Raw genomic sequence first — 18,271 nt, forward strand, 5'->3', positions numbered from 1 at the left:
TGATGCCAGCCTAGAAAGACAAATCTCAAAGACTCTTATCTCCAATTAGCCAGCAAAAAGCAAGAAGGTATGGATCAAATGTAGAGTGTCATTCTAAAGAGAAAAAGCTAAGTGAAGTCAGCACCAAAAAAAAAAAAAGAGAGAGAGAAAGAGGTATTCAAGGGCAAAAGACAGCCAAATCAAGGTACCAGGCACCAGTGGCTCTATGCCTATAATCTGTGCTATGTAAGAGAATGAGATCTGAAGATCACAGTTCAAAGCCAGCACAAGCACAAAAGTCCATGAGATTCTTCTCTCTAATTAACCACTATAAAATAAAGCTGGATGTGGAGCTTTGTCTCCAATTAAGTAGAGCAGAAACCTTGAGCACAAAAGCTTGGGGACTAAGCCCAGGTCCCAGGTTCTGAGTCAAGCCTCAGGATCTGTACACCCACATAAAAAGACAACCAATGAACAAAAAGACAAACAAAAACCTAGATATTGGTAAATGCAATGCAATAATGAACTTATGAAATTAAGAACAAACAAACAAAAGGGAAAAGGGCAAAACCCAAAACACTAACAACTTTCTAGTTTCCCAAAATCTTTTTATCAAGATTCATTTTCCTCAAGAGATAAAACTCCTCATAAAACAAAATGTTAACGTCTTCTTCATATATATATTTTCCAGATAGCATTAAAACACAAATCACTGTAAAAGACCATCTACTTACAGGAACATGCTGAGTTGAAGAGGAGGATTCCACTGAGCCAGGAGATGAGACTGAACAACTTGAAGAAGCTGGTGAAAGTGGCTGAGGTTCTGTCTTAATATCTTTAACTGAAAAACCGAGTAAAAAAACATGTTTTTACCAGACAAGATAAACCACAATAAAATGAATGAGAAAAAAAAGGTAAAATCTACTCTCAAAACTCGATCAGATTTGGAAGTTAACAGATCACCAAAATGTATCACTAAATGAAACATGCAAGATGCACAAACCAGTGCATTTAGTGCATTTCTAATTGTAGAATAAGCTGTGTGTGTATAGCTATAATAACTTACATCTGCACTCATTCTCTGTAAGAATAAACAAATGAAATTGTAGGAACAAAACTTATTGGCTGAGAAATAACAGCAGAAAGAGACATTTTTCTATTATATAAACTTTTATACCATATGCAAAAAGTATAAACTCCAAAAAAATTTTTCAGAAGATTTTAGAAAGTATTTTTATAATTAAATTAGAACTCATAAAAAATTTCCTATCTTTTGAACTACTAAGTGATTCTATAAAAATGTATAGACCAGAAGTGGCAGGATGGGGATGAGAAAGAGAAATAGAAGGGTTGGATTTGATTCAAGTACCAAATATACACATGTATGGAAATAGCACAATGAAATCTCTTTGTACAATTAATATACACTAATAAAAAATTGCTTAAGGTATAGAGAAACTATAACTCAAGTAATATTCCTAAGATATAATAGTACAAGAGTGGTAAACTCTTGGTTTTCAAAACCACAATATTTTTATATCCACCATCCCCAATTATTTTGCCACTTTTCTCTTCACTTGGAATTTAGGTGGGCTTTTGACTCCTTCAATTAATACAGTAAGCTATGTAAAACCTAAGGCTAGAAATGCAGACTCTGCTTTGTAGCTGGAACACTCATACTTGGAGCTTTTGATGTCTGTCTACCTGAAACTAACACATAGTGAGGAAGTCAAGGCAGAGAAAAGCAAGGTGTCTATAACCTAGCATTGGCCCTAGTCATCAAATGTTCTGAGGCCAAGCATCACACATCTATGTAAAGAAACTTCAAGATGGGGCTGGGAAGGTGGCTCAGTGGTAGGGCACTTGCCTTGCATGCATGAGGCCCTGGGTTCGATTCCTCAGCACCACATAAGCAAAAAGAAAAAAGTCGGAAGTGGTGCTGTGGCTCAAGTGGTAGAGCGCTAGCCTTGAGCTGAAGAGCTGAGGGACAGTGCCCAGGCCCAGAGTTCAGGCCCCACGACCGGACCCCCCCCCCAAAAAAAGAAACTTCAAGATGATTCCAACCCTCAAATGTTGAGCTATTCCAGTTTCCAGTCCCAAATATTGACCTATTCCAGTCTCAAAATTCCCATCACTTAAGTCTAGACATCATGGAGTTATTCCATGATAACCAGCCATTCCTAGGACACCCAATTCAAATTCCTGACCCACAGATTCTGAGAACCTAATACAATGATAGTTGTTTTCAGTGGCTGAGATTAGAATCCCATCAAAACACTGATCTTGTGCATCCATATTCTATACAGAAATCGAGCAAAATAAGTAAATATAGAATAGGAAGGACAGTAGGAAGTAATTCAGATTAGGAAATGTACTGGTTATTTATCCACTGTCAGCCAAGACTACCTCCTATATGCTGGAATACAAATTATTAATGAATTTCCAAGGCGGCTTTCTCTTAGGTGCTAACAATAGGGGATACTGGAAGGATGCTAGAAGGTAGAAAAAAGATATCTTTATTATTCTGTCAGCTTCATCCATCAGTGGCAATCTGCTCCAAGTTCTATCAGCACACCCAACCTCATATGCATATGCAAACTCCAATAAAGACATTAACACTAGCCAAGTAGAGCCTTGCCTCCTCCTCAAACAGGACCAAATTCATGAAACACCAAAAAAAAAATTTTTTTTTTCTGGTTGTGGGGCCTGAACTCTGGGCCTAGGCGCTGTCCCTTAGCTCTTCAGTTCAAGGCTAGCGCTCTATCACTTGAGCCACAGTGCCACTTCCAGCTTTTTCTGCTTATGTGGTGCTAAAGAATCAAACCTAGGGCCTCATGCATGCAAGGCAAGCTCTCTACCAATGAGCCACCTTCCCAGTCCCGAAACACCAAATTCATGGGACCTCTCACCAAGTTCCTAGGTTCTGCTAACCCCAGCTTCATCCTTTGGATCCCTAGGCTCTGTTGGGTTTCTAGATGGCCTAATGTGTCACAGACATTATTCCTAATTCAAAATTAATATTTTTGTTGGCCGTGGGGCTTGAACTCAGGCCTGGGTGCTGTCCCTGAGCTTTTTGACTCCAGGCTAGCACTCTTCCACTTTGAGCCACAGAGCCACTTCCAGTTTTCTGGTGGTTATGTATCATGGACTTTCATGCCTGGACTGGCTTCAAACCACAATCCTTATATCTCAGCCTCCTGAGTAGCTAGGATTACAGGCATGAGCCACTGGCACCCTGCTCAAAGTCAATATTTTCTATTTTCAAAATGATTTATTCATTATAATACTAAAAGATAACTGAAATTTTGTCAAGTTTATATATACATATATACATGTGTGTATGTATATATCTATATACAGTATATATGTGTATAGATACACATATGTGTATGTGTATATATATATGTGTACACACACACACACACACACACACACACACACACACACACACACACACACACACACACACACACACACACACACACACACACACACACACACACACACACACATATACTGTCATGATGAAAGTAGGATATATAGGCCCTGGAATCTTAGAGCCCACCAAAGTAGAACAATAACCACACAGAATTTGGAATATGACTAAAATATCAAATAAAATAAATTTAGTTAAAGTGTTTATCATTGAAGTATTTAATTACCTGTACAGAACTGGTTGTTGATATCCCAAATATCTGACTCCCAAGGCATCAAATCCAAATCAAAACCAAGATGATCAAAATTATTTTCCTGTAGGTTTCAAAATAGCAAAAGAATATTAAAACAAATATGCACATCCTAGAATCAAACTACAAACATAATCTGGCATAAATAATGTAACTACTATTGCCCAACCCAGTAAAAAAGAACTAAGTCAACTGCCTTGAGAAACCATTGTGAAAAGCCTATATGTAAATCAGTTCAGTTATTTGAAGCACAGCAGAGCAGTCATGGTAGCACAGAACTGTAATGCTAGCCAATCTGTCTCATATGTACTAATTTTTTTATTTTTCTTTTATTTTTGTCAGTCATGGGGTTTGCACTGTGGGCCTGGGCACTGTCCCTGAGGTCTTCATCTTAAAGCAAGTGCTCTACCATTTGAGCCGCAGCACCATTTTCTGGTAGTTAATTGGAGATAAGAGTCTCATGGACTTTCCTGTCCAGGCTGGCTTTGAACCGTGATCCTCAGATCTCAGACTCTTGAGTAGCTAGGAATACAAGCATGAGCCACCAGCTGTACTAATTTTTAGAAGGAAAAAAAAACCAACTAAGTTATCTTTTGAGGATTTAAAGTATTACAGTAATAGCTTTACACAAAACTCTAACAAACCTCTAACCAATCAAAAACAAGTAAGTATATCTCTAATTTTCAGAGTTCTTTGCAAAACCTTCCAAAAGGAAGTGGTAAATTCTACTTGACTGGGTCCATGGCTCATATTCAACCTTTTATATCACCCCATTTCCCTTATGCAGCAAAATAATCTATTAAAAACCAGGATGCAGAGCATTTGACTTTTTATTATCTTTAAGTAGTTGTACAAAGGAGTTGCTATTCAATAAAGCAATTTATGAATACAATGCATCTTGATCAATGTCACCCCTCACTAAGTGGCTTTTCCTTGGGGCCAATGACACTAAGACCAAATGAATTCTTTTGCCCTACATTTATTGACCACAAAATGGCCACTAACTTTTCATAATTAATGTAAGTTATTTAAGCTTAAATTACTAACAAAAATGTGTTATTCTGAAAGCTTCCTGAAGTAATTAGGGTAAACTTTGAACATCACTTTATTCATTATTGCTGTGCAACTAAATACTTACATAAGTCTCATTTGCTGTATCCAGTTGCAGCTCATCAGTGTCTGTGAAATAACCAAGTTCAGCAAACAACATAGACTCTTTAAACAAAAGAAATCAACTGTCAATTTAATGATTTGACAAGAAATCCCTATTGGGGTTTCTCATTAGCCATTATGATTATTGCTAAACTTGAGCAATGTAACCAATCAATCCAAATCTGCTTCCTAATTCATGTGTTGTTTTCCACACAATTTTTATTAAAGTAAGTCATTACACTAGGAATTTTTAGTTTTATATAATATGTCATGTTGGAATTATTGCTGGTAAATTTCTGAAACATAGTAACAACAACTCTGATGATACATCCAGGTTCAGCACCAAAAAAAGAAATGTGGGGGCTGGGAAGGTGGCTCAGTGGTAGAGTGCTTGCCTTGCATGCATGAAGCCCTGGGTTCGATTCCTCAGCACCACATAAGCAAAAAGAAAAAAAGCCGAAGTGGTGCTGTGGCTCAAGTGGTAGAGCGCTAGCCTTGAGCTGAAGAGCTGAGGGGCAGCACCCAGACCCAGAGTTCAGGCCCACGACCGGACCCAAATAAAAAAAAAATGTGGTTGACCAGCAATGATGACAGGAGAGGAAAATAAAGAACACAAATGTAATGTGTTTGCCATCCAGGCTTTAACAGTACAAAAAAACTTTCATACAAACAATACATGACTCACTCATTTTAAAAAAGAAAAGGACTCACTCATCTAAACTATTAAATTCATTTCAGCAAGCAAAGTATACATTAAGCTTTCCTAGTGAAATTTTCTTACAAATCACAAAAAAAAAAAAATACAGACAAGTAAAGACTCTTTAATAATCTAGATTACAAATGTTGAGAAAGGTCAAGGCCCAAGAAGACTGCCCACACAATCTGTAAAATTTGTTTTCACTAACATTTTCAGAACTTCATTGCTCTAAAGTTTTTCCAATCTATGTAGTCCTTTTTACTCTCTACAAGTGACACTGCTCAGTGACTTCCTCACTTACACGTTCATCAACGTCTACCACTCTATCATATATAAACTTAGCCTATGACAAAATCATCCTACCAACGTAAAACAAAATAGTACAGAGCAAAAAACTGTATATTTAAGTAATGATGTAAGATTATTAATACAGCTTCCAGAAAAGGTTACCTTAAACTCTGCTACAGAATCAAAAAACATAGATGGCTATGGCTATGAAACATGAAACTTCAGCCTATATATCTAAAACTGCTTAAGAGTTTTCTACATCTGCTTTCTCTCTTTTTTATCTCCCATTCCTTCTTGTACCTGCTCCAATCAAGCTCTTACCTACACACACACACACACACACACACACACACACACACACACACACACACACACACACGGAGCATTATTAATGTTACCAGTGACCTCCTACCTCTAAATTCAATGGTAAATTCACATTCCTCATCCTACTTAGCCTACCAATAACATTGGATTCAGTTTTGCCCTTTCATATTAGTTGGGAATTTTCTTTATTTTTATTTATTTATTTATTTTCAGTCACGGGGCTTGAACTCTGTACCTGGGTGCTGTCCCTGAGCTCTTCAGCTCAAGGCCACTTGAACTACTGTGCCACTTCTGGTTTTCTGGTGGTTAATTGGAGATAAGAGTCTCAGGGACTCTCCTGCTGGGCAGAGTTTGAAATGTGATCCTCAGATCTCAGCGTCCTGAGTAGCTAGGATTACTGGCATGAGCCACCAGCACACAGCCCAGCTGGGAATTTTCTTCACTCAGCTTCCATATAATCATCTGGTTTTCCTTCCCCCTCACCAAAAATGAAGATGGTTCTTCCTCTCCCTAATATGAAATTGTTTCAGAATCAGCATCAATTTTCTATCTATTTTTTTTGTAGTCTCATTGCCTGATTTTAAATAGCATCTATATCCCAAATATTCCTAAATATGCACCTCCAGTCAATAACATCAAAATACACTGAACACAAGCCTTTCCTCTGGACTGTTAAAAGTGTACCTCAAAGTTAGCACATCCCAAACTGAGCTTATCATCATTTGTTCCAAACCTCCTGTAGTTTAGTCATGTCAGTTAATAACAATTCAATCATCTCCATTGCTCAGACCAAAAACCTTGGCATCACTGTCTACTTTCTTTCCTTACTCTCTACTGTGCATCTGCCAGAAAATCCTGACATTTATGCACCCAAAAAATTTATCTGCCAAGCCAGGCGCTGATGGCTCACGCCTGTAATCCTAGCTACTCAGGAGGCTGAGATCTGAGGATTGCCGTTCAAAGCCAGCCTGGGCAGGAAAGGCTGTGAAACTCTTATCTCCAATAAACCACCAGAAACTGGAAGTGGCGCTGTAGCTCAGGTGGTAGAGCGCTCACCTTGAGCTGAAGAGCAGAAGGACAGAGCCCAAGCCCAGAGTTCAAGCCCCATGACCGACAAAAAAAAAAAAAAAAAATTTATCTGCCAGAAAATTCAGTCATTTCTTCACCCAAAATATGTATCTGACTTCCTACCTTTCCTCCCAGTCTTTTTTCTTTCTTTCTGTCTTTCCCTTCCTTATCACTTCCAACATAAAGATACCAACTTCTGAGTAGCATAGTAATGAGGATAATGGGTTTTGTGTGCAGTAATGTTCACCAATGTGCCTGGTACCCAAAGAAATGAGATGGTGGGAGAGAGAGTTATCTCATGGAAGTGGCAGTATGTTCTAGTCACCAATGAAATGGGATTAGTGGGAGGAAGAACAGAGTGACAGGCAAAAAAGAGAGCTGAGTAGTTAAAAGCATGATTACATTTAACAATATGTTGATTGAGTAAGCAAATGATTAGATAGAGCTAATTACATATTATAATATATATAATAATTACATAATTACATAGAATAAGTTATATATACACACAAAGAGAAAAACAGCTACAGATGTTTGTATATGCATACAAACAATCATTTTCTAATTCTGTTTGCTGAGAAGTTTTTACCCATAATGATATCTCAGTAGCAATGAAAACAGTGGGCCTGGATCCAAATACTATCCTCTGCTAAATACAAGTCCACTAAAGATCTCCTTGGAGAAACAGCTAGTTCTAGAACTGAAGCAGAAAAAGCCCAAAATAGCCTAGAAAACCTCATTACATTAGAAAATAAGGAAATTCTCAGCAAATAGTAAGAATATGTCAAAAGACCTAAGGCACTAATTTAAATGATCTCCCAATGGTTCAAATATGAGCATAAAAGAGTGTAAGATTAGAGTTCATTACACACACCAAAAAAAAAAAAATCAATGAGGAAGTGGTGCTATGGCTCAAGCGGTAGAGCACTTGCCTTGAGCTAAAGAGCGCAGGGACAGCGTCCACGCCCAGAGTTCAAGCCCCATGACCGACAAAAAAAAAAAAAAAATCAATGAGTTCACAATGATAGGAAGGAAGGGTGGGAGTGAGAAAGAGAAGGAGTGGGAATCTCTTTCATACAGTACAAGTATCACTTGAAAATTAATAAATATAAACTGAAGAATTCCCATATGGCAACCATTAGAGCAGTAGTTGATAAGAGGATAGAATAATTAATAAGGATAGAGCTGAGGGAAGGAAGTGGATAGAGGTTTAATAACAACAAGATGATTGGTGTCATTTCTCATGAACTCCCCTCAAATATTAATAAAATATATTAGGAGATATTGATTTACAGTGGAAAAAAAAATCTGGCAGACAGCAACTTAACCTAACCATAGCCATGTGATCAAAGTAGTGGTCACCTGGGGATAGGTATGCACAGTTAACTCCAAACATGAAGTGCAGAGAAGAGCCCAGCATCCTCTCTCTGGCATTCCTGCCACTGATGACAAAAACAATCTGGCTGGGGCTGGGAAGGTGGCTCAGTGGTAGAGTGCTTGCCTTGCATGAATGAGGCCCTGGGTTCTATTCCTCAGCACCACATAAGCAAAAAGAAAAAAGCCGGAAGTGGCGCTGTGGCTCAAGTGGTAGAGTGCTAGCCTTGAGCTGAAGAACTGAGGGACAGTGCCCAGGCCCAGAGTTCAGGCCCCACAATCGGACCCAAAAAAAAAAAAAAAAAAAAAAAACCAATCTGGCTACGAGGAAGCATCAAATAAATCGAGATTTAGGATAACCTTCTAGAACAAGAGACTTGTACTCTTTAAAACCATCAAGGAGCTATTCCAGATTAAAGTACATTGATGAGACATGACAAATTAAAGCAATGTGTGTATACAGGAAGAATTCTACACTAGAAAGGAAAAAGAGTCACTATTCAGACAGTTAACCAAATGTGAATCTGGGTGGTAAAACATATTATAGCAATTCTGGAAAGTACCCTTGGGGTTCTTTTTGTGGTTTGTTTTTATTGTCTGGAGGCGGGCAGTACATACACTGTAGTATTTAAGAATAATTGATGAGAGAGAGCAAAGGGGTTATATTATTCAAAAAGAAATGTACCTATTATCTGACCTATGAAACTGTACTCTTTTAACAATAAAAAAAATAAATTATAGCTCAATATACACCTCCCTTCTCTTCTCCCTTCCCAGAAAAATATAATTTAAAACTTGAGGAATCTGAATAATGGGCATGCAAGGATTCTTACAACTTTAAGTGAAACTATTTCAAAATTGAAAAAAAAATTTTTTTAATTATCCTTCTCCCTTAGCAGGAGGCTAAAGAACAATTGAACTCATGAGTCCAAGACCACACTGAGCATATTTATATAGATATAGACATATGCATATATAGTCACATTTGCACAATATATACATGTGCCTATATGTATGTTATATATATATGTGTGTGTGCATATATATATATATATATATATATATATATATATGCTTTTTTTTTTCTGGTCCTGGAGTTTGAACTAAGGACCTGGGAGCTGCCCCTGAGCTTCTTCTGCTCAAGGCTAGTGCTCTACCCCTTGAGCCATGGCATCACTTCCAGCTGGCTTTGAACAATGATCCTCAGATCTTGGCTTCCTGAGTAGCTAGGATTATAGATATAAGCCACCAGCGCCTGTCTTATATCTGCTATTATTGTAGCTCATGGGGATTGCTAGTCTCCCTGGTTCTGCCTTGTCCTTTTCCAATCTATGTTCACTCAAGCAGCTTAAACAAGACTATAAGAAACAAAGGCCAAGCTGGGCGTGCTGGCTCATGCCTATAATCCTAGCTACTCAGAAGGCTGAGATCTGAGGAGCTCTTGGTTCAAAGCCAGCCTGGGCAGGAAAGTCCATGAAACTCTTATCTCCAATAAACACTCAGAAAACTGGAAGTGGTGCTGTAACTCAAGTGGTAGAGCGCTCACCTTAAGCTGAAAGAAAGAAAGAAAGAAAGAAAGAGAGAGAGAGAGAGAGAGAGAGAAAGAAAGAAAGAAAGAAAGAAAGGCAGGCCGGCAGACAGGCAGGTCACACAGGTGTGGTGGCATGCCGGCCTGTCATCTCAGCACTAAAGAGGTACAAACAGAAACATCTAGACTTCCAGACCATCTTGAGCTATATATACCATTACCTTCATTTCTTCATTAAAAAAAAAAAAAAAAGTTAGGTGCCAATGGCATACATCTGTAATCCTAGATAGTTAGGAGTCTGAGATCCAACTGTAATCCTAGATACTCAGGAGTCTGAGATCCAAAAGATCATGGTATAAAGCCATCCTGGGCAGAGTCCATGAGACTCCAACTCCAAAATGGCAAACTAGAAGCATGACAAGAGGCATGGCTCAAATGATAGTATGCTAGGCCCACTAAACAAGCAAAACAAACTCAAGACCCTGAGTCTAAACTCTTGTAATGGAGGGGGGGGGGTGGGGGGGGTGGGATATTATTAGGCATCAGGATTCTTATAGTAACAGAAGAGAAAAACAAGTATAATCTTGTACCACATAAGGATGTTTCATTAAGTATATAGCATGATAAAGGTAGTACCATAAGATTATAAAAGAGCTGGGAGGGGGGGGGGAACCCTGATTACCTAGTGACATCATAGTGTAACACCTTAAAATTACTCAGGTCCTTATGATATTCATGTAAGCAAATCTATTAAGCTGCTAATCCTATCAAAATATAGGACGTGCAGGGCTGGGAAGGTGGCTCAGTGGTAGAGCGCTTGCCTTGCATGAATGAGGCCCTGGGTTCTATTCCTCAGCACCACATAAGCAAAAAGAAAAAAGCCGGAAGTGGCGCTGTGGCTCAAGAGGTAGAGCGCTAGCCTTGAGCTGAAGAGCTGGAGGGACAGCGCCCAGGCCCAGAGTTCAGGCCTCACAACCGGACCCAAAAAAAAAAAAAAAATATATATATATATATATATATATATATATATATATATATATATAGGACATGCAATTATGCATAAGCTAGACATCATTCTTGAGAAAAACTGTTACCAGGTTAGAACTATACTTTTTTTTTTTTTTTTTGTCGGCCGTGGGGCTTGAACTCTGGGCCTGGGCGCTGTCCCTCAGCTCTTCAGCTCAAGGCGAGCGCTCTACCACTTGAGCTACAGCGCCACTTCCGGTTTTCTGGTGGTTTATTTGAGATAGGAGTCTCACGGTCTCTCCTGCCCGGGCTGGCTTTGAACCACGATCCTCAGATCTCAGCCTCCTGAGTAGCTAGGATTACAGGCGTGAGCCACCAGAGCCCAGCTTAAACCTATTGTTTTTTCTTTTTCTTTTTCTTTTTTTTTTTGGTCGGTCATGGGGCTTGAACTCTGGGCCTGAGCGCTGTCCCTCAGCTCTTCAGCTCAAGGCGAGCGCTCTACCACTTGAGCTACAGCGCCACTTCCTAGAACTATACTTTTTAATCCTGATTTTAATAAAGAGTGCAGTTTCTCCTTATACAAGGAGCCAAAAGTAAAATAACATGCCATGTTACACAGACAAACACATATTACATCTCACATTTATTGTATCTCATTTTCTCCCATGCTTTACTTAAATCTCATGCTATTTGTTTTTTGTGGCCCTAGGAGCAATATGTAATTTAAGTGTAGAATAGGCTACACAATCTAGGTTTTGCAAGTATACTCTATAATGTTTTTATGACACCCTTCTCAAAATGAGACTTGTTGAATGATACAAGACTATTTAATACAAGAAGATGAGAAAGAACTGATTTGACTTAGAATATATAAGAATTTATGCTTTTTAAAAATAAGCATTTCTGGGGCTGGGAAAGTGGCTCAGTGGTAGAGCGCTTGCCTTGCATGCCTGAAGCCCTGGGTTCCATTCCTCAGCACCACATAAGCAAAAAGAAAAAGAACCGGAAGTGGTGCTGTGACTCAAGTGGTAGAGCGCTAGCCTTGAGCTGAAGAGCTGAGGGACAGCATCCAGGCCCAGAGTTCAGGCCCCACGACCGGACCCAAAAAAAAAAAAAAAAAAAAAAAAAGCATCTCTGCCGGGCACCAGTGGCTCACGCCTGTAATCCTAGCTACTCAGGAGGCTGAGATCTGAGGATCACGGTTCAAAGCCAGCCCGGGCAGGAAAGTCTGTGAGACTCTTATCTCCAATAAACCACTAGAAAACCGGAAGTGGTGCTGTGGCTCAAGCAGTAGAGCACTCGCCTTGAGCTAAAGAGTACAGGGAAAGCGCCCAAGCCCAGAGTTCAAGCCTCACGACCGACAATAAATAAATAAGCATTCCTTTGTTCCTAAGAAATATATGGTAAAGTGTTTAGGAGTTTCATATTACCTGTTTAGCAGTTTCAGGTGGCAAAAAGGGAAGTGCGGGTGATACTTAAAGACTAAGTGAATACCACAGGATGTGGTTGACACATTTATATAAAGAAAGATAGGTATCCATATACTGATCTTTTCTGTGGTTTAAAAAAATGGGGGTGGGTTCATAAATATGCTTTCATAGTTATAAAATACATATTTATAAAATATCCCAAAAGAATCCATGAGGAACTGGTAGCCCTGATTATCTCCAAAATAGTTCTAAAACCTACTGGCTAAGTCCTGGTCTTGTAACTTTCCATTCTGATGATTGTTTTATACAATTTCTTCTGTCTTCAAACTTCTAGCACTTTCTCTTCCATCGTCTGAATCAGAATTCCAGAATTTAGACTTTCCTGAACTCTCAGAGAAGCAAGCTTTTCCACTTTATCTCCACCTTGAGCAGTTCCCCATGGATTCTTCTGGAATATTTTATAAATATGAAAGCATATTTATGTACATATATCTTATGTACATCTAATTTTTTGGTTATTTTGCACAAATGCAAAGAAGGAAGAAAAGAGAGGGAAAATAGAGATAGTAACTAAGCATATGAAAGATGCTCAAAAAAGATGTCACTGTTAAACTGCAAAATAAGAATAAATATCACTACACACTCGTTAGAACAGCTAAACTGCAACACACTGGCAACACTCAATGCTAGTGAAGATGCCAAGCAAGCAAGCAACAGGATAGCACTCAGTCATTACTGATGGGACTGCAAAATGATACAGCCATTTTAGAAGATAATTTGGCAGTTTCTTATAAACCTAAATAGTCTTATTCTGTTATCCAGCAATCATACAGGTTAGTGTTTACTCAAATGATTTAATAGTTTATATCCACACAAAAATCTGTGCATAAATGTTTGTAGCAGCCTTATGTATCATTGCCAAAATTTAGACACAATCAAGATCTTTTACACTAGGCAAACATAAGCAAATTCTGTGTTATGGACTGAACTGTTGCCTCATATTTGCCAAACACACATAACGAAGCTATAACCCCCAAAATGACTGTATCCAGAGATAAGGTAGTTAGACAGTGATAAAGCTTAAGTGGCATCAAAAGGGTAGGGCTCTAATCTGATAGGACTTTGGCCTTATAAGAAGAGGATAATTCTTTTTCTGTCAATGCCATGTGAGGACACAGAAAGAAGACATTGCAAACCAGTCAGAGAGTCATCACCAAAACATGAGTATGCTGACATCCTGACTACGGAGCTAAATTTCTATTGTATAAACTATCCAGTTCACAACATTAGTCTGCCTGAGCAGACTAATGTATTATGGAAGATCCACACAATGCAATACTATTCAATTTGAAAAAAAATAAATTATCAAGGTGTTGGAGGCATGGCTCAGTTGGCAGATGCTAGCCAATGGGAAAAAGCATCAGGTACCGAATTCGAGTTCTGGTCTTGAACCAAAAAAGTAAAAATCAATAAACTACCCAGCTAAAACAAGACATGGAGAAATCCCAACTACATGGCATTCTGCAAAAGGCAAAAACTAGAGTGAAAAGCTCAGTGGGTATGTGAGGAGGGTCAGCACTAGAGGGGAGGAAGGGTGAACAGGTGAAGCATAGGGAATTTTTAGGGTAGTGAAAATATTGATACTATAATGACAGACACATATCAATATACATTTGTCCAAAAATCATAAAATTTTATATTCATCAAAACCCTTCTATTAATATTTAAAGATTATCCTTCAGTTAATAATAATGTATCAATTCTAGCTCATCAATTGTAACACAGATATCACACTAATACACTAATGCAAGATGGTATAATAGAACAGATTGTGGGAAATAGGAAGAAACCCACTGACCCACATAGGAAGTAATACATGGAACCATTATGTTTTGTTTTAGGTTTTTTTTTTGTCGGTCGTGGGGCTTGAACTCTGGGCCTGAGTGCTGTCCCTCAGCTCTTCAGCTCAAGGAGAGCACTCTACCACTTGAGCTACAGCGCACTTCCGGTTTTCTGGTGGTTTATTGGAGATAAGAGTCTCATGGACTTTTATGCCCTGGCTGGCTTTGAATGGTGATCCTCAGATCTCAGCCTCCTGAGTAGCTAGGATTACAGTCATGAGCCACCAGTGCCTGGCACCATTATGTATTATCTGCTCAATTATTCTGTAGATCTAAAAGTGTACTTTTAAAAGTAAGGTTAAGGGGCTGGGAAGGTGGCTCAGTGGTAGAGCGCTTGCCTTGCATGCTCGAGGCTCTGGGTTCGATTCCTCAGCACCACATAAGCAAAAAGAAAAAAGCCGGAAGTGGAGCTGTGGCTCAAGTGGTAGAGCACTAGCCTTGAGCTGAAGAGCTGAGGGACAGCGCCCAGGCCCAGAGTTCAGTCCCCATGACCGGACCCAAAAAAAAAAAAAAAAAAAAAAAAAAGTAAGGTTAATTAGGCTTCATTAGTATGTAGGGGTAACTTTGGGAGAGGGTGAATGAGGATGAATATTGTTAGAGTGGGGTTGGGGGGGGGAGTTGTACATATGAAAAAAGGACAATGAGGACTGGGGCATAACCAGAGTAGTAGAATGTTTGTTTAGCAAGCATGAGGCCCCAGTACATTAAAAAAAAATTTTTTTTAAAGTAACATTCTTGCCATGTCCACGCAGATAATCTTAGCTACTCAAGAGGCTAAGATCCAAAGGACTGGGGTTCATAGTCTGCTCAAGAAGAAAATGCTATCACATTCCATCACCAAAATAATCAGCAAAAAGCCAGGCTAGAGGCATACCCCAAGTGGCAGAATGCCTTTAGAAAATTAAATGAGTACTTTGGTTCACTTGAGATTACACTTATGCTCCTAAGAATGATCTCAGGAAAAAAAATAACTATCATTCTGAGTCCTTCCCCGCCCAAATTCCAAAACTGGTGAATGTATTAGGCAACTGAGCTAACTAGATCTGTGAGTAAACTGAGCTTCAGCGAGTGAGCTAAAAAAAAAATCTATGAGTGACATTTTTCTTTTGGGAATTTAGGAGTATGTGGATGCTGCTTCCGTTAAACAGCCCACTCAGGGGGGCTACAGAATTCCAAATTCATATACAACCCAAAAAAAAGTACTAGAATATTTAACAACCAAGAGTAGAACAAAAGTTTCCTTTAAATATCAAGAAGACAAACGTGTCATCCACGACATGATCATCAAAGCAGACAAAATAATCTCTAACAAGAAAATTCAGAGCTGTTCAAGATTATATCCGTTTGTAAGTGCTAGATCTAGGTATTCTGGTGCATGGGGGCTTTCCTTCTCTGCCAATATGGACATCAGATTTGAGCTGCGAGATGAGGAGGGTTTTTTTTTTCTTCTAAATATCATCCACATTATCTCTGGTGTGTGCGTGTGTGTGTGCGTGTGCGTGTGCGTGTGCGTGTGTGCGTGTGTGTGTGTGTGTGTGTGTGTGTGTGTGTGTGTGTCTGCCCCTGTCTCGTCTCTGTCCCTCTGTCACAGAGGCGGGGGAGGGAGGGTTGGGAGGGAGATCACCTGGTACTTTCCCAGGAGAAGGCAGTAACGAACGACAGTCATTCCAGTTGAGACCCCACCTGGCTGCCACTGAGGCGCTGAGGCCAGGCCAGAGGCCGGACGAACGGTTCCCCCACCACCCCCAGCCTCGGAACCCCCAACCCGCGAACCCGGGGCCTCGCTGGCTCCCGGCCTAAGGCTCGCCACACCTGTCGCCACCAGCGGGCGAAAGTTAGGACAAAGAAACCCACAGACAGACGCGGACCCGAACCGCCCCCCGCCCCGGGAATCTTCGCAAAGACCACGCACCCCAATCTTCATCTGGTCTGTGAAGAAATCCAGGACTGAAAGGCGACTCCATGGTGCCGGCCACACCAGCCCCGCAGCGGCCAAGTTCCTCGGCTGGGGAACTCCGTGAGTAATAACTGGGACGGTGGCGGAGAGCGGACACAACAGTGCGTAACGCCGAGGCGACGGCGGCCGGAGATGGACAAAATTTTTCTACTGCGCGAGGGACTTTTGCAAGTGGATCTGAAGAGACTCGTCAGCAATTGAGCTAAGTAGACCGATGAGTAAACACTTCCTGTAAGGAATTTCAGAACTTTCTGCGCCGATGTTTTAAGGGAGGAAAAAAGGGAGAAGCACCTGGTTGCCACTCCCGTTAAACAACATACCGATGTATTTATTAAAAAAAAAAAAAAAAGTTAAACCTCCGTGCCCATGTATCCTGAAGATGAATTTCTAAAGCTACTAGTAAAAGTCCAAGCAAGCCTGCCCTATTTTTTTGTTAATTAACTAAAAATTAGGGCTCGAACTTTAAAATAATTTGTATATTCATCCCAAACCCAGACTGGCAATGTGAAAACTAGCTTTGATAAAATAGTTTCAAGAACCATATTTACATTTTCTCTTTGGTTCTCGGTGTCAGCGCCCGGAGACTTACTTTAAATACCCCACCATGAAAGAACATTGAGCTCTCTAGGACCCAGGGAAATCTTTTCCATGGTTACAAACTAAACAGATGTGTTTCCCACAATCCTCCAAATTCCTCGTGCTTGGATGTTACCGCTGATTGCACGAGAGAGCGCGAGCGAGAGCGAGAGCGAGAGCCAGAGCGAGAGAGAGAGAGAGAGGGGGGGGGGAGAGGGGGGAGAGAGAGAGAGAGAGAGGAGATGGATATTCATTACATGTGATTGCTTCTGCCATCAGAATAACCAGCAAGTTTTTATTTAAATAGATAAAAGAGAGAGAGAGAAGTGGAGACCAAAGCCAGGTAAATATTCATTACATGTGATTCCTTCTGTCATCAGAATAACCAGCAAGTTTTTATTTAACTAGATAAAAACACTTTCATTCTGGCCCACCCTCGAATTCAAAATTTAAACATAAAAACTAAGATGAAATCAGCAAATCTTTTGAAGAAAATCATGATTGGAAAATGCGATCATAATATTCTATTTATATCCTACGAAATTAAGAAAACTGGAGGGATTGGGAGGTATCAAGATGCATTGTATTCATAAACAGATATGCTGAATGCTAACTTATTTGTACAACTTCTTAAAGATACTAAAAATATGATTTTAAAAATCATGATTGAATGACAGCAAATTTTCAAGGTTATTGGTTGGGTTTTAACATTTTTAAATCAAGTACAATATGGAACTTTTGGATGTCCATCATCATGAACAACTGTCTTTTTCATTTCATCTCCAATTTTTTTTTTTTTTTTTTTGCCAGTCATGGGGCCTGGACTCTGAGCCTGGGCGCTGTCCCTCAGCTCTTCAGCTCAAGGCTAGCACTCTACCACTTGAGCCACAGCGCCACTTCTGGCTTTTTCTGCTTATGTGGTGCTGAGCAATCCAACCCAGGGCCTCATGCATGCAAGGCAAGCACTCTACCACTGAGCCATCTTTCCAGCCCTCATCTCCAATTTCTTTAGTATAGAAAAATTTCAGATAGTTGGGCATCAGTGGCTCAGGCCTGTAATCGAAGCTACCCAGGAGGCCGACATCTGAGGATCAAGGTTCAAAACCAGCCCAGGCAGGAAAATCCATGAGACTCAAACCAGAAGTGGTGCTGTGGCTCAAGTAGTAGAGCTTCAGCTAAAGAGCTGAGGGACAGTGCCCAGGCCCAGAGTTCAAGCTCCCCAACCAAAAAAAAGAAAAAAATTAGATAAAGTTGACCTCTTTTCTTCCTCCTACATTTCCCTTCTTCCATATGGGCAACTTCCAACTTGAATTCTATAAATCATTCTAGTCCATTTTTATTTTTA

The 18,271-nt window shown here is 39.8% G+C and overlaps 1 protein-coding gene across 2 annotated transcripts in view; it reads right to left on the reverse strand.

Moving 5' to 3' along the window:
* The window catches only part of Atf6 (activating transcription factor 6), a 200,922-nt gene extending 184,500 nt beyond the window's left edge, over nt 1–16,422 (reverse strand). Inside the window, exons 1-4 of one of the 2 annotated variants that reach the window (XM_070000199.1) lie at nt 16,306–16,422; nt 4,804–4,880; nt 3,642–3,729; nt 714–820 (exon numbers count right to left, since the gene is read on the reverse strand). In XM_070000199.1, the coding sequence (XP_069856300.1) occupies nt 714–820; nt 3,642–3,729; nt 4,804–4,880; nt 16,306–16,357 (324 nt within the window). In that variant the 5' untranslated portion in view covers nt 16,358–16,422. Of the gene's footprint in view, nt 1–713; nt 821–3,641; nt 3,730–4,803; nt 4,881–6,361; nt 6,423–16,305 lie in introns of those variants that run through there. The other variant, XM_070000200.1, reaches the window with a different exon arrangement.
* Nucleotides 16,423–18,271: the final 1,849 nt, after the last annotated feature.

Source organism: Dipodomys merriami, unplaced genomic scaffold, assembly GCF_024711535.1.
Source record: "Dipodomys merriami isolate MVZ:Mamm:240054 unplaced genomic scaffold, mDipMer1.0.p SCAF_56, whole genome shotgun sequence".
Taxonomy (NCBI): domain Eukaryota; kingdom Metazoa; phylum Chordata; class Mammalia; order Rodentia; family Heteromyidae; genus Dipodomys; species Dipodomys merriami.